The following is a 22163-nucleotide window of genomic DNA, read 5'->3' on the forward strand; positions in this document are numbered from 1 at the left end:
CACCATCAGGTTTTTGACAATTAACAAGGCACAGGATGCTGCCAGTGAAGGGCTCACATCCCCCACTGGCCCTACAAATAAATGACCTTCCCCCAAATTCCTGTGGCAAAGCTGTGGACCACCTGTGGCACACCAATGTGCCATGGCACAGTGGTTGAAAATAGCTGCTCTAGAGTCTTGCATGGCACACCAGAGCAAACAGTAAAGCTACTGGTAAGGAAAGGGTGGAAATAAAACCACTTGGATCCTAATTCTATTATGTTTCAACACATTTTAATAAGACTACTTGGATCAAATAAAATCAGGTTCAATCTTAGATCAAAACATTCCCGCTGCAACCATTGGAGGAAGCAGCAGCGACTGCTAGAAAAATAGTAAGAGGCTGAGGACCCAGTTCTATCCACCTCCAACACTGATGCAGCCATGCCAATGGGAAATGCACTGCATGCTGCGGTGGGGGGGAGTCACAGAGGCCTCATCAAGGTAAGGAAATGTTTGTTCCCTTATTTTAGGGCTGCATCATAACTATAAGGTTGCACAGAACTGGACCCTGAATAAAATCAGAATAGCTTTTCCTTCCATGGTGTCGAGTTCTTATTTTACATAAGCAGTACATAGTACAGTACAAAGATTTACTTTCCAGTTTATATTTCCCATATGGCACATGAGGTACAAACAAAATGTTTTCCTAAAATATAGTAACGGCAGTTCTTGTAAGACACACTTTGATAAATCAAAGAACAACTAAGGCACAAAATGTTTTCTCTCACTTTCTAACTTGAACGCATATTGGGATGTCTTCCAAATTATTTCACCGACTTCCTCCTTCACCAACCCCCCTTAGAATGGGCATCAAGTGCAACAACATAGGACAGTGGTTCCCAAACTGGTGTGTCACAACCCAACAGCTGGGTAAGTACTCATTTCTGCTCCCTTAAGGGGCAGGGTAGGGGTATGGCAGCAACGCAACCCCCAGGATCATGCCACTGCCAGGGACAGAAGGGGGAGGTTTACTTACCTAAGCCAGTGCTGGCCTCTGAGGGGTGCGGGAAGCCCCGTGGGTGCCACAGGGCTCCCCAAGCCTCAGACTAAAAACAGCAATTGGAAGTTAATTGTTATTTTTAGTCATTCTGAAACTTGGGAAGCCCTGCAGTGACATCCTTGGGGCTTCCCACACCCCTCTCCCCAGCACTGACTTAGGTAGGTTTTAAAAAACCCTTCGGTTCCCAGCAGTGGCGTATTCCTGGTGATCACATCAACAACATCCCCCCCCCACTGCCCATGCAAAGACTTACATAATTCCCAACTTCCAAGGAGAAGTTTGGTGACCACTGACTTAGGATACAACATTATACACAGCAGGGGCAACTGGCTTTCAACTAGCCTACTATAAGACAACAATTAGATTGTGAGCCCTTTGGGGACAGGAAATCATTTATTTTGCCGTGTACACCACTTTGTAAACAACTTTTGGATGAAAAGCAGTATATAAATACTCTTAATAAACATCAACAAGTCACTTGCTTTTTTTGCCATACATGGTAGCAAACAAGAGATAGACCAAACACCAAGAGCAATACTCAATTATTTTTCTAGAATATCCAGGCCATGATCCTACTCCAATCACAAATAGACAAGTTGTGCAAGAATGTAATGGGAATGCATACTTGAATTCCACCCAAAACACAATGTAATCAAACTGGATCTTACACAGATGCACATTCATATGAGAATATAATTTACATCTTAGGTTGCAAAACTACCCAAAATCAGCAGCGCAAGCCATGTTTAATCAAAAGTTAAAAACTTTGTTTTCCATGGGGCTTACACAAGGTAAACCATGTAGGCTTGCAGCACAGATCCCCTATTACTACTTTTCTGCAAAAAGATCTACAGCTGCAGTTATGGTCAAAGTCTTCCTAAAATGTAAAAGTTAAAGGTAAAACTGATTCATTAGAGAACAAATGATACTGCAAATATGCCAAGATGTTCAAAGATACATGTTGAGATGCATTTCATGGTTTATTTAAGTAACGGTTCAAGACACTTGCATTAGTGTCACTTGCACTAATGCAAGTGTAATGTGAATTAGTGTGATACTTGCATTAGCACAGCATGGCAGCAAACTACACTAAATAAAATATGCTACTGGTTTTGATTGCAAGCATTAGTATCACATCGACTGTGAAACAATCTATGGAATTAGAACCAAGTTATAGTAACCATGGAGAATTACATTTTAAACCTTGTTGGCAACCTTCAGCCTTGGGAGACTATGGTATCGTGCTCTGAATGGTGGTTCTGGAACAGCGTCTAGTGTGGCTGAAAAGGCCAATTCAGGAGTGACAATCCCTTCCACACCAGGAGCAAGTGCAGTCTGTCCCTGGTCTGTCTCCCTGGCTATGGGCCTTCCTTCTTTGCCTCAGACTGTTGGCCAAGTGTTTCTTCAAACTGGAAAGGCCATGCTGAACAGCCTGCCTCCAAGCAGGACGCTCAGAGGCCAGGGTTTCCCACCTGTTGAGGTCCACTCCTAAGGCCTTCAGATCCCTCTTGCAGATGTCCTTGTATCGCAGCTGTGGTCTACCTGTAGGGCGCTTTCCTTGCATGAGTTCTCCTTAGAGGAGATCCTTTGGGATCTGGCCATCATCCATTCTCACAACATGACTGAGCCAACAAGGCGTCTCTGTTTCAGCAGTACATACATGCTAGGGATTCCAGCTCATTCCAGAACTGTGTTTGGAACTTTGTCCTGCCAGGTGATGCCGAGAATGTGTCAGAGGCAGCGCATGTGGAAAGCGTTCAGTTTCCTCTCCTGTTGTGAGCGAAGAGTCCATGACTCGCTGCAGTACAGAAGTGTACTCAGGACGCAAGCTCTGTAGACCTGGATCTTGGTATGTTCCGTCAGCTTCTTGTTGGACCAGACTCTCTTTGTGAGTCTGGAAAACGTGGTAGCTGCTTTACAGATGTGTTTGTTTAGCTCGGTATCGAGAGAAAGAATGTCGGAGATCGTTGAACCAAGGTACACAAAGTCATGGACAACCTCCAGTTCATTCGAAGAGATTGTAATGCAGAGAGGCGAGTCCACATCCTGAACCATGACCTGTGTTTTCTTCAGGCTGATAGTCAGTCCAAAATCTTGGCAGGCCTTGCTAAAACGATCCATGACCGTTCTGTATCTGCTCCCAGATACAGATAGCAGCTAACATGGGCAACATCAAGGGGATGTATGACGGTATCAAGCAGGCCCTAGGTCCAACGCAGAAGAAAATTGCCCCTCTGAAGTCTGCCACAGGCAAGGTCATCCAGGATCAGGCGCAGCAGATGGAACGCTGAGTGCAGCACTACTCTGAGCTACATTCCAGAGAAAATGTAGTCACTGAAGAAGCGCTGAACAACAACAACAACAACAATAATAAACTTTATTTGTATCCCACCCTTCTCCCTAAAGGGACCCAGGGCGGCTAACAACATTGAGTGCCTGCCTGTGCTGGAGGAGCTTGACAGTGAACCAACCCTAGAAGAACTTCACATGGCCCTGGACTCCCTTGCCTTTGGCAAGGCACCTGGAAAAGACAGCATCCCTGCTGAAGTCCTAAAATGCTGCAAAGAGATCATCATCACTGAGCTGCATGAAATCCTCTGTCTCTGCTGGAGAGAAGGCGGAGTACCTCAAGACATGAGGGATGCAAACATCATCACACTGTACAAGAACAAAGGCGACAGGGGTGACTGCAACAACTACCGTGGCATCTCTCTCCTTAGTGTTGTAGGAAAGTTGTTTGCCCGAGTTGCACTAAAGAGGCTCCAGGTATTTTAAACCTAAACTTAATATAATGATGTCAAAGCTCAAATTCCATTTCAGTGTCTAGCATATAAATCTTAAACCTCCCTCAATGCTCTTCTTAGCTATGTATATTTAAAAAGCATGTGTTGGACTATTACTTGACACTAAAGTGGAATTGCAAGACAATGATATTTTTTCCATTGTTTCTTGTAAAACATTATTAATTATTATTATTATTATTATTTTATTAATTTATACCCCGCCTTTTTGCCCAACGGGCACACAAGGCGGCTCACAACACTTTAAAAATACAACATTAAAAACAATTATTAAAAACAATTTACAATAATTAAAAAATCTAAAAACAAACAAACAAACCCCGTGGATTTTCATATAAAAAGCAAGCATGCCAGCCAGCCTGTAAACAATTAAAAGCTTTTTGAAATAAAAAGGTCTTCATTCCACGCTGAAACGTTAGCAACGAGGGAGCAGTTCTCAGTTCTAAGGGGAAGGTATTCCACAGTTCGGGGGCCACCACCGAGAAGGCCCTCTTCCTGGCCGCCACCCCTCTCACATCACTTAGTGGTGGCACAGTCAAAAGGGCCCCCCCCCCAGATGATCTAAGAGCACGGGCAGGATTGTAGGGAAGGAGGCGGTCCCTCAAATACCCCGGCCCCGAGCTGTAAAGGGCTTTAAAAGTCAAAACTAGCACCTTGAATTGGGCCCGGAACAGAACCAGCAGCCAGTGTAGCCGCCAGAGCAACAGCTCGACAGAGTCAAACCAGCAACCACATGAGCAGCCGCGTTCTGTACTAGTTGTAATTTCCGGACCATCTTCAAAGGCAGCCCCACGTAGAGCACATTGCAATAATCTAGATGTCACTAGGGCATGGGTTACTGTGGCCAGGTCCGCGCAGCTCAGGTACGGTCGCAGCTGGCGAATCAGCCGAAGCTGAGCAAAGGCTCCCCTGGCCGCCACCGCCACCTGGGACTCCAGGAGCAGCTGTGGATCCAGGAGAACCCCCAAGCTGCGGACCTGCTCCTTCAGAGGGAATGCAACCCCATTCAGAGCAGGACGATAGTCCAGCACCCGAGCTGTGGATTTCTGAACCAAGAGCACCTCTGTCTTATCCGGATTTAATTTCAGCTTGTTCGCCCACATCAAGCCCCTAACTGCCTCCAGACAGCGATCCAGGACCCAAACCGCCTCCTCAGAATCAGGGGGAAAGGAGAGATAAAGCTGGGTGTCATCAGCATACTGTTGGCAACCTACTCCAAACCCCCGGATGACCTCTCCCAGTGGCTTCATGTAGATGTTAAAAAGCATAGGGGATAAGATGGAACCCTGCGGCACCCCAAACCTAAGAGGTCGGGGTGCCAAACAGACATCCCCCAGCACCACCTTCTGGTATCTGTCAGCCAGGAAGGAACGGAACCACTTCAAAACAGTGCCTCCATGCCCCAACCCGGCCAGACGGCCCAGAAGGACACCATGGTCGATGGTGTTGAAAGCCGCCGAGAGGTCCAGCAGGACTAACAGGGTTGCACTCCCCCTGTCCATCCCCCGGCGAAGGTCATCCACCAAGGCGACCAAGGCAGTCTCCGTCCTGAACCCCGGCCTGAAGCCAGATTGAAATGGGTCCAGATAATCCGTTTCCTCCAGTACCCTCTGAAGCTGGGACGCCACCACCTGCTCAATTACCATTAACCATAGGAAGCATCTGGCAACACAAACACACATACCAAATGCCATTTCAATGGTTGTTACTGAGAATCAACAATCCTTCTCTACCAAGACTCAGTCAAACACTCCAGAGCACTGAATTCCATCCCTGCAAACATGGCGTAATAGTCACAATGTCAGATATGTGGTCCATTATTCAGATTCATGAAAGACCAAGGCTCTTATATATTGCTACCCCACTGTCAAAGTCACTCCAGCTTCAGAATCATACATTAACACTGTAAGTAAACTGCAGAAAATAGCAGGATAAAAATTTATCATTTTAGGGTAAGTCCTTTTACATTTGACCCCAAAGCGATACACTTTTTAGTAAACAGACAATTATGGCCAAAACAACCAAGGGGCATGTGTCTTGGGGGCAAATTAGGAATCAGAACCAGGAATCTTCTGTTTTGCCTGTGGGTCCCCCTTGTGGTTATCCACTCAAGGCTGCAGAGAAGACAACTAAAGAAGATGAACTACATTCCTACATAGTCCATTTCTTTGCCCCAGGCACATCTAAATGTAATACTGCTAGATTAGATCTGGGCACCACTCCAGTTTGGGCCTTGCTTGTCTGGTTCCCTACTTCATGCACCTGCCTCCACCCTTTCACGTCTATACATCCTACTTGCTTCAGACTGAGATGTTTGAAAGCCATCATCCAGTTTTTGACAGCACCTCTGTGCAACACCCTGAACCTCAAATCAAGGACTCAAGTCCGCTAATAAACGACAGCTACCAAGCCTGCAAGTAACAGTAATGTTTAGTTTTGCTCCCTTTGCCTACAACCCAATGCCACAGAAGGCTGCTCTCCTGAATTATAAATAGAGGTGCCCTTAATCATCAGAGAGAACCAAGCATTACTAATTACACCCGTCATTAGCTACACCAACCAGAGATACTATTTCCTAGTTTATATTCCTACGTCTGTCTTCTAACAGGGCATAAACAAACTAATCCCTGCTGCTCTGTCTACAACAATTTTACAGACAATCTTCAAATATGCATTTTTAATCAGCATTACACGCATATTTTTTTCAAAATTTATTGCAAACAGGGTGGCCAACTTGTCCACCAGTCATGCACCTGTAGGCTTAGCAGTATCTTGATATTCAGACATCAGTATGTTTATTTCCTTGCTGTGAAATGCTTCAACCAGTAATTTCTGCACATCATACTATTGCTAAAAGCACAGGGATAGACCAGGTTGTTTAATTGTCAGCTGACAATCCTAACTGATGGCACACACTGGGAGTTGCAAAGGAAGGGATAGTTTCCTCCTAGACCAGACCTACCCTATTTTGGGATGCTGAGTAAGCTTGAAAGGAGGATGCCAGTGCTCACCTTTTTTAAGTAAGTGCAGGCATTCCATGACTAAGGTTCAGGGGCAAGAAGAAAGCCACTTATTTTTAGGCATTATTGAAATACTAATATACTGCATTTCCAACAAAGGAAAGCGGGGAACAGGAAAAAGGTCAAGCAACATAAATACTAGGCACTACTTCCCTGGGTCAGCCTGCCTTCTCTTGGGAGTCCCCACTTGTCTGTGACAGGACCTAAAAAAGTTAAACAATAGGTAGGCTCATATGGGAGAAGGCGGTCCTTCAGGGATAATTTTAATGAGATTTATGCTTCCCTAGGAACCTTAAAACGAAATTGTAGACCTAGATAGCCAACTCCCACCATTTTTCTTTGAAGTGTCTCAGTAAGCATAAGCAATGCTAATTGAATAGTTGAGAAACTCTGGCTTGGTCTTGCTATCATTGAAAAAGTCCATTCATTTAAACATATTTAGCCAGCTAAAATACGTTCAGGATTTCTTAGTCTATACAAAAGTGTTAGAATTCAAGACCAAAATGCAATTATTCCTTCTTATAGATCAGGGGGGTCCAAACTTTTTGGCAGGAGGGCCATCTCATCTCTTTGGCACTGTGTTGGGGGCTGGGAGACAAAGAATTAATTTTACATTTAATATTTGAATTTACATAAATTAATATATTAGAGATGAACTTGTATGAACGAATGAAGGTCTTGTAATAGCTCAAGGCCTATAAAAGACCTTGCGTAAAGCAAGGCCGGCCTTTCCTTTGCTGCCACTTCACAGACGTGAAACATCAAGCAGTGTAGGGAGCCCTTGGCCCACAGCTCTCATGAGAGGTCAAAGAGTCAGCTCTCATGCTGAGAGCAGTCGCATCAGGCCAGTGCAGGCTCCAGTAAGTCTCCAGAGGGCCAGAGGCTCATTGGAGACTAGGGGCTCCCCATGGGCCAGAATGGAGGTCACCGAGGTCCACAAATGGCCCCTGGGCCTGGGGTTTGGGCACCCCGCTAATATTCAGAAGTTTATTTTCTTCTTTTATTAGAAACACTTTGGTAATTGCATCATTACCTTTGGGTCATAACCCACTAGTGGGTTCCAACCTGATTTTTGGTGGGTGGAAAAATTAGCAAGATGATATTGGTATTGGCAACCTTCAGTCTCGAAAGACTATGGTATCGCGCTCTGAAAGGTGGTTCTGACACAGCGTCTAGTGTGGCTGAAAAGGCCAATCCGGGAGTGACAATCCCTTCCACACCGGGAGCAAGTGCAGTCTGTCCCTGGTCTGTCTCCCTGGCTATGGGCCTTCCTTCTTTGCCTCTTAGCCTCAGACTGTTGGCAAAGTGTCTCTTCAAACTGGGAAAGGCCATGCTGCACAGCCTGCCTCCAAGCGGGCCGCTCAGAGGCCAGGGTCTCCCACTTGTTGAGGTCCATCCCTAAGGCCTTCAGATCCCTCTTGCAGATGTCCTTGTACGCAGCTGTGGTCTACCTGTAGGGCACTTTCCTTGCACGAGTTCTCCATAGAGGAGATCCTTTGGGATCCGGCCATCATCCATTCTCACAACATGACCAAGCCAACGCAGGCGTCTCTGTTTCAGCAGTGCATACATGCTAGGGATTCCAGCACGTTCCAGGACTGTGTTGTTTGGAACTTTGTCCTGCCAGGTGATGTCGAGGATGCGTCGGAGGCAGCGCATGTGGAAAGCGCTCAGTTTCCTCTCCTGTTGTGAGCGAAGAGTCCATGACTCGCTGCAGTACAGAAGTGTACTCAGGACGCAAGCTCTGTAGACCTGGATCTTGGTATGTTCCGTCAGCTTCTTGTTGGACCAGACTCTCTTTGTGAGTCTGGAAAACGTGGTAGCTGCTTTACCGATGCGCTTGTTTAGCTCGGTATCGAGAGAATGAGTGTCGGAGATCGTTGAGCCAAGGTACACAAAGTCATGGACAACCTCCAGTTCATGCTCAGAGATTGTAATGCAGGGAGGTGAGTCCACATCCTGAACCATGACCTGTGTTTTCTTCAGGCTGATTGTCAGTCCAAAATCTTGGCAGGCCTTGCTAAAACGATCCATGAGCTGCTGGAGATCTTTGGCAGAGTGGGTAGTGACAGCTGCATCGTCGGCAAAGAGGAAGTCACGCAGACATTTCAGATGAAAAACCGACAAGGAAAAGGTATTGAGCCCTATGGAAAGTGAAACTGAGCCACATGTTTATGTTTACTCACAAGTAGGCAAACATACATTGGTCCATTTTGAAAGGCAAGTCTAGTTCCACTTTGGTTAGAATTATCCATTATTAATATTAACTGCCGTCAAAGCTTGTGAGGAAAGAGATAGGGGATCCAAGGAGGAAAGGGGCTGGGAACGCATTATCCCATAGACCAATATCTTAACCAGGATTAATAGATCAGGACTGTTACATCTTCACTGGTCCACTGTGTCACATAGCAACTATTCTCAAAACTTACCTTTTAAGCTACTTATTCAGACCATCAGTCCATCTAGGATAGTACAGTACTTTTTGCTCTGACTGGAAGCAGGTCTCCAAAATTTCAGGCAAGGGCTTCTCAGCTCTGCTTGGAGATGCCAAGAAATGAAGAAACCTTCTGCATTCTAAGCATAGGCACTACCACTTTAGATGACATCTTCAGTCTTTCTTTATGGGCTGGCTGTTCACAAATTCCCTACATCTTCCTACTTGCCTTCTGCCACTACAAATAGCAACAAAGGTAAATTCTTTAAAAGTCCAAACACAGAAGCATAAATTAGGCTTATCAGGTGTCTATGTATCTGCATAAATGTCAAGAAGGTCCAGCCCAGCCACAAAGTGGATGATGTGGTTTATTTCAAGAGTGGTGACCTGGGAGAGGCAGATCCTAAACTTCAAACTTTACCCTAAGTTTGCTACCACTTTCCTTCAGACTGCCACAGATATGACCTGAATATGACCTGACACTTTCATATCTTCCTTGTGTAATGTTAGAGAACATAAAAAGAGTTCCACTGGATCAGGCCAAAGGCCCATTTAGTCCAGCTTCCTGTATCTCACAATGGCCCCCAAATGCTTCAGGGAGCACACAAAACAGTAAGATACAACATGCATCCTGGTGTCCTCCCTGCATCTGGCATTCTGAGGTAGCCTACTTCTAAAATCACACTCTTCTAAAATCTACTACTTGCACATACCTATCATGACTTGTAACCCATGATGGACTTTTCCTCCATAAATTTGTCCAAACTCCTCTTAAAGGCATCTAGGCAATATGCCATCACCACTTCCTGGACCCCTTAAATGCCATACAAGGAAAGAGTGCTTCACAATCCTCTCCTTTCACCATGTCCTCATAAAGAGTTTAAATGGAAATTCATCCCACAGCCACCTGTGAAGATAAGCATAATATTTTGGTTTCTTTGGTCCAAACTAGATTGGGGAGGTGGGGAAGAAGGCACTGTATTCCCTACGAAACATTCTATTCCCTACCTATAGTCCAAATGCCTGAAACAGAACAATCCTGGAAAATGGTTCTGAACTTAAGAAAAAAAAATACTTGACAGGTAGACTGCTTTAAAACAACCTGCTTTCTATACAGTACAAGAAAAAAATCATTTTAGCAGAGAAATCTAAGAACAAATTAATTTTAAGTCATTTTTTAAGATTTCAAAACCTTTCAGACAAACTGCAAAACACTATCTTATAATGGAAAATAAAATTGGAATGGGATTTAATGCACTTCTTTGGGATTCGACAGCTACCACCATAGTACCAAATTTTGCCTACAGTCACAAAATTCTATATACTATAGTATCAAATTCAAAATAAGGTATTAAGAAAAATGGCACCACCTAGAGAAATGAGATGCCATAGGAAGATAATGCCATTCTGATGCATCTTTCTTGTCCATCAGAGGAGAATGAGGCAGCAGAGCAAGGTGTGAAGAGGTACATGAAGGGGAAGTGGACAAAACTGGGGATAAAAAAAGTAGTGAGAAAGCACTGTTAATGTTCAGGGAACAGTTGCAACAGACCCCACTTCTAGACCCAGTCTAGCACAGCCATTTTCAACCTTTTTCAGCTCACAGCACACTGACAAGGCAGTCAAGTTGTCAAGGCACACTACTAGTTTTTAATCACATTATTAAGTTACAATTAATTTAATTAATATAGCTAAGGATACAAGCCTAACCAGGTCTACTCAGAAGTAAGTCCTATTTTGTTCAGCAGGGCTTACTCTCAGGAAAGTGGGGTTAGGATGGCAGCCTTAGATCATTACAAGACAATGAAAGAAATTTCCCAGAAGCTTGGAGAGGCAGCTGTATGTGGTTTCTGGAAAGGAAGAACAATGTTTTGAAGCAGGTCTGTTCAAACTGTTATCAACTGATATGCTTGAGATGCCAGGAGGTGCTGGCAAAGAGAGATGAGACTGAGCATACTGAAGAAACCGAAGGGGGTTGAGGGGCAGTGAGCACATGTGGCTGAAACAAGTGCAGGATTCACTGGAGTGGGGGGGGGGGAGAGAGAGAAAGAATGGGAGGCAACTGGTTTTGAACTTTGGAAGGTGGGGAAGAGGGAGGGGTGGGGAGGGGCAGTCAGAGGGGTTAACTGCAGTTATGATGGGGGATGTGTGTGCAGGAGGGGAGGGGGTGGGGGAGAAGAAAAAAGCATCACTTGGCTGCTCACGTATTCAAGAAAGAGTGCGGCCAAGCCTCTGTATGTGTACTCAGAAGTAAGCCCCATTATAGTCAATGGGGCTTACTCCTAGGTAAGTGTGGATAGGATTGTGACCCAGCACCCTTCCTGCCAAAGCCTTGCCAGGGGAGGCAAGGCGGGCAGGGTCACTTCGGGGCATTGCTGGCAAGGAAAAGGGTTTCTCCAGCATCCTCTTCCAGCTAGCTGCTTCTGGCTCCTACCTGCTTCCACCTTCAGACTCACTCTCACTCCCTCCTCACTCTCACTGCTCCCTCTCACTCCTTCCAAGTTCCCACCCACTCTTCCAGGCTTCTCTAGCTGCCTGGCTGCCTGCCCAATCAGCGCCCAGGGCAGGCACGTCCAAGCCCCTGCGCAGCTGCTCCTTTTTCTCTTGCTGCTGCACGTGGCTCCGAGCAGTGTTTCTCCCACACAGGTAGCTGCTGCTTCTGCCTGACTCCTTGGCCCTGCGGCACACCTGAGGCAGCCTCACGGCACACCAGTGTGCCATGTCACAGCAGTTAAAAACTGCTGGTCAAACATGACAATAACGGAAATTGCTGGTGTGATAGAAATATAGAGAAAAGGCTCTTCCATATGTATGGAATGCATGTGTGTACGTACACACACACACACACACACACACACACACACACACACACACTTTATATGTTAACAATTCTCCACATTAGAAAAAGCTTGCCATAACTTCACAGGCAGTAGCAGAGCTTGACCAGTACAAAGATTCATCAAATGTTCAGCAGTGTTCTTCAACCTTGGGGCTGGGACCCCCAATAGGGCTGCAAAACCTCAGTTGCGGGGTTGTGGCAACTTACTGAAATGAAAAAAGTTGAAGACCACTGGACTACAGCACAACAAGAAAAAGAGGGAGACATCTGGCATACCCCTTCAGGTACCAGGAGATTGTGTCCCAGTCCTGCTCAGGTTCTTTGCAGTTGTGCTAAAACAGCTTATAATAGTGCCAGGCTTCATGGTAACATTTTCTGCTCTCTCTAATAAAAATACTTTGCTACAGTGAACAGTGCTGGGAGGGTATTACAGGGGTGGGGAGTGCATTGTGATGGGGACAGGGTGAGCAGACAGGGTCCTGAGAGGGGGCAGGATTGATTGTGAGTCTCCAGCCTCATACTTTATTTATTGGAGTCATGGCACAAAAAGGGTTGAAGACCACTAGTGTACAGCATCAAAGATGGCAGGCAAGCGTTCACCAACATCACAGTCCTGTCCTCCACTGCAACAAGAACAAATAGCATCCTGTTTCTTATATTGAAAAAATAAAGGAATTCATTTCTTACTGGGATGCAGGTCTACACCCATGTCTACTTCCCCTATACAACAAGAATTCAATGGAAGCTACCAAACACAGTCCCACCTAGAGTTCCATTTTTAGCCTGCCACCGTCCTTTACATTTACTCTCATACAGATACTATATGATACAAATAAATTACAAATATATGTACCTATACAATATAGTTCAAGAGAAGTGCAGCCAGGCCCCCATATCCATGGTTTCAATTATCCACATATCTGGGGGCACCCCCCCCCGCTCATCAATGTTCTTTTAAGTCTTACTGATAAGTGTTTCTTGCTTTAAACAGGGTGACATAAGCATTCAAGCTTATGTTGAGTTGTAGTTTGGAGGCCCATGTTCTAGAGCAGGGGTGTCCAAAGTTTTTGGCAGGAGGGCCACATCATCTCTCTGTTCTGGGGACCGGAGAAAAAAAGAATTTACATTTAAAATTTGAATAAATTTACATACGTTTACATAAATGAATACATTAAAGATGAACTTATATGAATGAATGCAGGTCTTGCAATAACTCAAGGCCTATAAAAGGCCTTGCACAAAGCAAGGCTGGCCTTTCCTTTGCTGCTGCTACTGCATCACAGACATGAAACAACAAGCAGTGGAGGGAACCCTCATCCCACAGCTCTCACAAGAGGTCAAAAAGTTGCATCGGGCCAGTGTGGGCTCTAGCAAGCCTCCGGAGGGCCAGAGGCTCATTGGAGACTGGGGGCTCCCTGAGGGCCGCATTGGGAGTCCTTGAGGGCCACAAGTGGCCCCAGGGCCGTGGTTTGGGCACCCCTGTTCTAGAGCAGAGGTGTGCAAACTTTTTGGCAGCAGGGCCACATTATCTTTACATTTAAAATTTGAATTTACATATATTTACATAAATGAATATACTAGAGATGGAGCTTATATGAGTGTCTAAAAGTCTTGCGATAGCTCAAGGCCTTGCACAAAGCAAGGCCAACCTTTCCTTTGCTGCTGCTGCTACTTCACAGACATGAAACAGTAAGCAGTGGAGGAAGCCCTTGGCCCATAGCTCGTGTGAGAGTGCTGACAGCAGTTGCGTCGAGCCAGCGTGGGCTCCAGCAAGTGTCCATCAGGCCAGAGGCTCACTGGAGACTGGGAGCTCCTTGCAGGCCAGACTGGGGGTCTCCAAGGGCCAGAATCTTGCAGCTTTAAATAAATAGTGCTTTTTGGATTATAGCTTTCCTGTTATTTCCCTAGCATTCATCCACTACCCCTTCCTGCCTTCTGCAAACCCTGCAATGTCAAAGTCAATGAAGGAAAATGATGGACCCCAAAAAGTGCTGCAAATCAGGGGGGAAAAACTGAGCTGGAGAAAGCTGCAACTGCCAAGGGTGCTCAGCAGGACTGAAGTCGCACTATGTGTGAAATGAGCTCATGGGTTTCTACTGTTGCAGAGATGAGAGAGCAGTTTTCAAGTGCCCCGTTCCCCAAAATATAGCACTATAAATTTCTATGCAATGCTATCTGACTTTGAAGGCATACTTACGTGTACACATGGATTAGCCCTAACAAGCGTGACACCTGATGACAGTGGCCTTCTTAAGTCATTTCTGCACAGCCCACAGGTGTACATGTTTTAGTTCGGTTGCATATATACAACAGGTGAATCTACAAAATTATGTACATCCATACTGGTCCAGAAATGGAGCATCATGGTCCTGAAGGTCAGTACTGAAACTCACTCTAATATTCAAGCTTCCCATGTAGTCTTTTTTTTTTTTTTTTTTTTTGAAGATTTACATTCCCCTTTGCCCCCAAACATTCAGGTGCCCAGCATAAATTAAAATAAATTTTAAAAATTACAATAAAAGCACCATTAACATACAAGGAAATGCAACAAAACATTAAAACCACAAAAAGCCACAGCAGATTACTAACTAGGAAGAGCAATAAACATAACTAAGGTGGGAAAGTCAGTAAGAATAAAAAAGTTTTCAACTTCCCAAGGAGGCCAACAGGGAAGGCACACATCTTAGTTCAAATTGGAAAAGAGCTCTATAGTAACAATGCCACCAAAAGACAGCTCTCCCCCTTGTTGCTGCGAGTCTAGCCTCAGCTATAAGCAGGACCAGGAAGAGCCACCCATCCCCCATAACCTCCAGAGACAAGCTGGTTCATGTGGGAGAAGGTACTTCCTCAGATGAGCCCAGTCCCAAGCCAAGCTTCCTGCATTATTGCAGAATAAAGTCATTTTGTTTTTCCAGTAGCAATTCCTGTTCTATAAGGAAAATGGATGATGGCCGGATCCCAAAGGATCTCCTCCATGGAGAACTCATGCAAGGAAAGCGCCCTACAGGTAGACCACAGCTGTGATACAAGGACATCTGCAAGGCGGATCTGAAGGCCTTAGGAGTGGACCTCAACAAGTGGGAAAACCTGGCCTCTGAGCGGCCCGCTTGGAGGCAGGCTGTGCAGCATGGCCTTTCCCAGTTTGAAGAGACACTTGGCCAACAGACTGAGGCAAAGGAGGAAGGCCCGCACCCAGGGAGACAGACCAGGGACAGACTGCACTTGCTCCCAGTGTGGAAGGGATTGTCACTCCCGAATCAGCCTTTTCAGCCACACTAGATGCTGCTCCAGAACCACCATTCAGAGCGCGATACCATAGTCTTTCAAGACTGAAGGTTGCCAACATTCAAGGAAACCAAACTCAGTTTAGCTCTTAGATAAAATATAACTGCAAATGTAGTTATTACATCAGTTTTACAAAGATTGACCTCTTCTACTAAAATATTCTGAAAGGGATAGTTAACCTTGGAGCAGGGTAACTGGGGTGGCTGCCCTAGGCCCCATGTTTTCATGACCAATATATAGCCATCATTGGGGGGCGGGGGCTCATAGTGGTTGAGTTGCCCAGGACTGGCACCCTTCTAGGGAAGGCTCTGCTGGAAGGTTCTGAAGTAATGGTCATTAACAAATTGATGTAACTATAGTCTCATACAGGCATAAAAAAGAATATGATATAGTTTTAATTACTACTGACATTAATACGGAATTCAGGTATTAACAAACCAGTATTTTAAAAGCAGGATAGAGAAGAACAACTGAACCAACAACTTATGAACTGGATCTAAAAATACAATACTGTTCATAGAAGAGTATTTAGAAAATGTTAAATGTAACTGAGGTTGCACATGATGAAAGCAACCTATGCCTGCTTTACAGCTACCATGTGAACAACATAGACCGGTCATTTTCAACCACTGTGCCAAGGCATACTGGTGTGCTGCAGATGGTCTGCAGGTGAGCCATGGGGGTTTGGGGGGGGAAGGTCATTTGTTAGTAGGGTCACAGGGGGATGCGAGCCCCTATTGTCAGTGCAGTGTGCCTTGTCAATTGCCAAAAAACTGATGGTGTACCTTGACAATTTTAGAGGTTTTTCAGTGTGCCATGAGATGAAAGAGATTGAAAATTGCTGACATAGACAATCAGATTTATAAGCGAAGGCCTTGATAGCACAGGCACTTATTTGGGCATCTTTTCAATAGAACTAACCCAATACCATGGTTCATGTCTTCATAGATGCAATCCCAAAAACAATTATACTGGAATAGATTCAAAGAAGTCATAAGAGACACGCCAGAGGAAGTGTTTAATGAATTTCAGCTAGTCAGCAAGACTACATGCTGTAAATGTTTTATATTTCACAGGCATAGATAATGGGCAAGTTCTATGAATCCATTAATTTTAATGGATTTTAATTTTAATCCATCTATTTTTGCTAATTCAAACAAACAATTTCATGTACAATTATTGTGTTTCTTTCACTGTTAAAGTAAATGCTTGAGAATAGTCAGTTTATCTTAAAACCTATGGTAAAAATCAATTTCTAAAGCTTTCATTTTAAACCACACACCGTGATCTTATAACACAAATCTCCTTTATACCACTGCCTGCATTCTTCACAGGTTGAACAATAATAATAATAAATCTTACATTATCTTATTCATCTGACTCCTCCCCCCTTCTCATGCTCAAGCATTCTGTTGCTTTGATAAGTACTGCAGGGAACCCCCGACCCCACACCCCTTATTTACAGAAGGAAGAAAGATTTTAAAATCATTTATCAGGCATACTGCTTGCTAGCTTCCTTTCTTACAAATTCTGGGGACAATTTTCTGAATTAAATAAGTGAAAAGTTAATCAATCTTAAGAACTAGTTACAAACAGACCACATATGAACAGAAAACAGCCCATTCTCTTCACACCTGTACTAAAGAGACACCCAAAACTGCAGAAACCATTCCAGAAAAACAACTATTTTAAAATAAATACTTCCCAATGCAATGGGTGTCAAAGCATCAAAGCAAGCCTATAGTACTTTATGCCGAGATGAAAAACAGAATCACATAGCATAGACGCATGGGAGTGGGGAGCAGGCCAAACATTCAGATAAATAAAGAGGCACATAGAGAGAGATTCATAAAGAAACACGGAGCATGATTCCATGCATGGAATCGTCCAAAAGGCTTGCTCAGGAGCCAATATGCATAGAATGTCAGTCTTAACTTGCGTCACTGTGCCCTTTCATCATGTATGTCCAGGTACCTTTTTCAGTGCATATCCAAAAAGAAAGACTCACAGACATGACTCTGCCCAGATGAAGAAACCAAAGAACACCTCACAGTTTCCTCTCAGATTACTCCACAAGGCTGACAGGGATACCATAAAAAAAATTCACACACGCAAAAACGCAAACATTCCATCCAGGATGCTGATGAAATAACCTGTCCAAGATATTTCATCAGTGACAATGACGAAGATAATAAATAGAAGACAATAATAACAAACAGAAGAAGAACATAATACTAGATAGTAAAACAAGAAGATGATGAACAGACCAATACTATGCAAGTCTACTCAGAAATTAGTCACATTATAGTCAGTGAGGCTTACTCCCAAGAAACTGTGGATGCGCTGCAACCCTATGGACACTTTCCTGGGAGTGACCTCCATTGACTATAATGAGGCTTACTCCTGAGTAAACAAGCCTAGGATTGGAGTCTAAGTAGGCTTCAGCTACAATCCTGTCCACACTGACCTAAGCCCCACTGAATATAATGTGACTTACTTCTGAGTAGACATGCCTAGGTTGGGGCTCTAAGTAAGCTTAGGAATCCTATCCACACAGACCTGGGAATAAGCCCCATTGAATGTAATGTGCCTTACTCCTGAGTCGACCAGTCTACAATTGCACTGTAAAAGGCCAGTGTTAGCAACAATGACAGGATTAGGATTTAGGGTTGGTTTTTACACACACACAAACCCCAGCAGCTTAAATCCTCCTCCTAGGCAGACCTATCATGGGAGGGGGGGTTAACCTGCACGTGAATGTAGGGGAGAAGGGGGGAAATACAAGGCTTTCCTATGTGACAAGCGGGCATCCAAGCCTGTCAAGCAGGAGCACCTCCAAGCCCATGCCTATGCCTGCGTACTCAGAGGTCAGTCCCATTACAGTCAATGTGGCTTACTCCCAGGTAAGTGTGGGCAGGACTGCAGCCTGAGAGCCCAAGCCTGTCTACTCAGAAGTCAGTCCCATTACAGTCAATGGGGCTTACTCCCAGGTAAGCGTGGGCAGGACTGCAGTCTGAGAGCCCAAGCCTATGCCTGTCTACTCAGAAGTCAGTCCCATTACAGTTAATGGGGCTTACTCCCAGGTAAGTGTGGACAGGACTGCAGCCTCAGCAAGCTGGCCCTGCCATCTGGGGGGAGGTGACTGGGGGGGGAGGTGACTGACAGGCTCCTTCCCCGCCTCCCCCAGCCGTGGTCCTTCCCCCCACAAAGACCCCCAGCTGCTCCTTCTCCCTCAGGGGATCGGGTCCTTCAGGGAGGGCGCGTGGCCGCCTCAGAGCGCAGCGCCAGGCAGGTCTACTCAGAAGTAAGCCCCACTATAGTCCACGGGCTTACTCGCGGGTAAGCGTGGAGAGGCGGCCCCCTCACAGCGCCCGGGGGATGGGTGCGACCCTCCGTCCGCCCGCTCACCGGCATCATCTCGGCGCCGCTCCGGCCAGGCCGCCGCTCTCTGAGGGACGAGGGGCGCGCGCGGCCAGCCACGACACAGCACGGACCAGGCCTGGCTGGCTAGCTGGCTGGCGGCTCCGGGCGCCGACGGCACCTGCAGGCTCCGCGGTCGGCTGGTCCTCACTCACTCACTCACTCACTCGCCCGCTGCGGCTACGGCCTCGCGCCTCTCGCCGTCACGGCTCGGGCTGCGCTAACTAGCGACGCGCCTCCGCCCCTCCCCCACCCTCCCTCCGCCTATTTCTCCTCAGAGGTCCTCCCAGCGCCCGCCCCGCAAAGGGTTAACCACTGAGCCCCGCCATTGGCTGGCGCCGCAGGGAAGGGGCGTAGCTAGGAAAGGGGGCGGGGCTCCCCGGTCGCACTCGGAACGAGGAAACGCGCGGGGAGGGGCAGAGAGGGGGATCGAACGCGGGGGGCGTGGCCTCGGCACGTGATGCGAACCGGGGGAGGGCACAGAGAGGGATGGAATGCGGAGGGCGGGGCCACCTGGCGGCTGGTCCCAGCACGTGATGCACACCCAGGAGCAGCGCGGCGGCAGCAGGAAGAGGCTCATTTGTTGCAGGCGGAGGGCGTGGCCTGCTGGGCTTCACTCAGTCTTCGCTAGGGCTCTGACAGCCCCATCCTGGGCATGTCTACTCGGAAGTAAATTCCATTATAGTCAATGGGGCTCACTTCCAGGAAAGTGAGGACAGGATTGCAGCCTTAAGCCTACTCAGAGCCCCATCCTAGGCATGTCTACTTGGAAGTAAGTCCCTTAATAGTCAATGGGGCTTACTCCCAGGAAAGTGTGGAGAGGAGTGCAGCCTAAGCCTACTCAGAGCCCCAATCTATCCGTGTTTACTCAGAAGTAAATCCCATTATAGTCAATGGGCCTTACTCCCAGGCAAATGTAGATAGAATTGCAGCCTAAGCGTACTTAGAACTCAAAATATGAATGTCAGAAGTAAGCCCCATCATAGTCTATGGGCTTACTCTCAGCTAAGTGTAAGAACATAACATAAGAACATAAGAACAGCCCCACTGGATCAGGCCATAGGCCCATCTAGTCCAGCTTCCTGTATCTCACAGCGGCCCACCAAATGCCCCAGGGAGCACACCAGATAACAAGAGACCTCATCCTGGTGCCCTCCCCTACATCTGGCATTCTGACTTAACCCATTTCTAAAATCAGGAGGTTGCGCATACACATCATGGCTTGTACCCCATAATGGATTTTTCCTCCAGAAACTCGTCCAATCCCCTTTTAAAGGCATCTAGGCTAGACGCCAGCACCACATCCTGTGGCAAGGAGTTCCACAGACCGACCACGCGCTGAGTAAAGAAATATTTTCTTTTGTCTGTCCTAACCCGCCCAACACTCAATTTTAGTGGATGTCCCCTGGTTCTGGTATTATGTGAGAGTGTAAAGAGCATCTCCCTATCCACTCTGTCCATCCCCTGCATAATTTTGTATGTCTCAATCATGTCCCCCCTCAAGCGTCTCTTTTCTAGGCTGAAGAGGCCCAAACGCCGTAGCCTTTCCTCATAAGGAAGGTGCCCCAGCCCCGTAATCATCTTAGTCGCTCTCTTTTGCACCTTTTCCATTTCCACTATGTCTTTCTTGAGATGCGGCGACCAGAACTGGACACAATACTCCAGGTGTGGCCTTACCATCGATTTGTACAATGGCATTATAATACTAACCGTTTTGTTCTCAATACCCTTCCTAATGATCCCAAGCATAGAATTTGCCTTCTTCACTGCCGCCGCACATTGGGTCGACACTTTCATCGACCTGTCCACCACCACCCCAAGATCTCTCTCCTGATCTGTCACAGACAGCTCAGAACCCATCAGCCTATATGTGAAGTTTTGATTTTTTGCCCCAATGTGCATGACTTTACACTTACTGACATTGAAGCGCATCTGCCATTTTGCTGCCCATTCTGCCAGTCTGGAGAGATCCTTCTGGAGCTCCTCACAATCACTTCTGTTCTTTACCACTCGGAAAAGTTTGGTGTCGTCTGCAAACTTAGCCACTTCACTGCTCAACCCTGTCTCCAGGTCATTTATGAAGAGGTTGAAAAGCACCGGTCCCAGGACAGATCCTTGGGGCACACCACTTTTCACCTCTCTCCATTGTGAAAATTGCCCATTGACACCCACTCTCTGCTTCCTGGCCTCCAACCAGTTCTCAATCCACGAGAGGACCTGTCCTCTAATTCCCTGACTGTGGAGTTTTTTCAGTAGCCTTTGGTGAGGGACCGTGTCAAACGCCTTCTGAAAGTCCAGATATATAATGTCCACGGGTTCTCCCGCATCCACATGCCTGTTGACCTTTTCAAAGAATTCTATAAGGTTCGTGAGGCAAGACTTACCCTTACAGAAGCCATGCTGACTCTCCCTCAGCAAGGCCTGTTTGTCTATGTGTTTTGAGATCCTATCTTTGATGAGGCATTCCACCATCTTACCCGGTATGGATGTTAGGCTGACCGGCCTATAGTTTCCCGGGTCCCCCCTCTTTCCCTTTTTAAAAATAGGCGTGACATTTGCTATCCTCCAATCTTCTGGCACCGTGGCCGTTTTGAGGGACAAGTTGCATACCTTAGTCAAGAGATCTGCAACTTCATTCTTCAATTCCTTAATAACCCTTGGGTGTATGCCATCAGGGCCCGGTGACTTATTGATCTTTAATTTATCAATGAGGTCTGAAACATCTTCTCTTTTAACCTCTATCTGACTTAACTCCTCGGTCAGGAGGGGCCGTTCGGGCAGCGGTATCTGCCCGAGGTCTTCTGCCGTGAAGACAGATGCAAAGAACTCATTTAATTTCTCTGCCATCTCTAAGTCTCCTTTTATCTCCCCTTTCCCTCCCTCACCATCCAGAGGGCCAACCGCTTCTCTGGCGGGTTTCCTGCTTCTAACATATTTGAAGAAGCTTTTATTATTCCCCTTAATGTTGCTGGCCATGCGTTCCTCATAGTCTCGCTTGGCCTCCCCTATCACCTTCTTACATTTCTTTTGCCACAGTTTATGTTCCTTTTTATTCTCTTCATTAGGGCAAGACTTCCATTTACGGAAGGAAGCTTCCTTGCCCTTCACAGCCTCTCTAACTTGGCTGGTTAGCCATGTGGGCACTCTCCTGGATTTAGTGGAACCCTTCTTTCTTTGCGGTATACACCTCTGCTGGGCCTCTATTACTGATGTTTTAAGCAGCCTCCATGCACTCTGGAGAGACTGGACTCTTTTTACCCTCCCTTTCAACCTCCTTCTAACCAGCCTCCTCATTTGAGGGAAGTCCGCCCGTCGGAAGTCA

The 22163-nt window shown here is 46.2% G+C and overlaps 1 protein-coding gene across 1 annotated transcript in view; it reads right to left on the reverse strand.

The window, feature by feature from the left end:
* The window catches only part of PPP1R13B (protein phosphatase 1 regulatory subunit 13B), a 111134-nt gene extending 92073 nt beyond the window's left edge, over nucleotides 1-19061 (reverse strand). Inside the window, exon 1 of the mRNA XM_066629440.1 lies at nucleotides 18830-19061. Coding sequence (XP_066485537.1) covers nucleotides 18830-18838 — 9 coding nt within the window. The 5' untranslated portion in view covers nucleotides 18839-19061. The remainder of the gene's footprint in view (nucleotides 1-18829) is intronic.
* Nucleotides 19062-22163: the final 3102 nt, after the last annotated feature.

The sequence above is a fragment of the Tiliqua scincoides genome, chromosome 1 (assembly GCF_035046505.1).
Source record: "Tiliqua scincoides isolate rTilSci1 chromosome 1, rTilSci1.hap2, whole genome shotgun sequence".
Lineage (NCBI taxonomy): Eukaryota > Metazoa > Chordata > Lepidosauria > Squamata > Scincidae > Tiliqua > Tiliqua scincoides.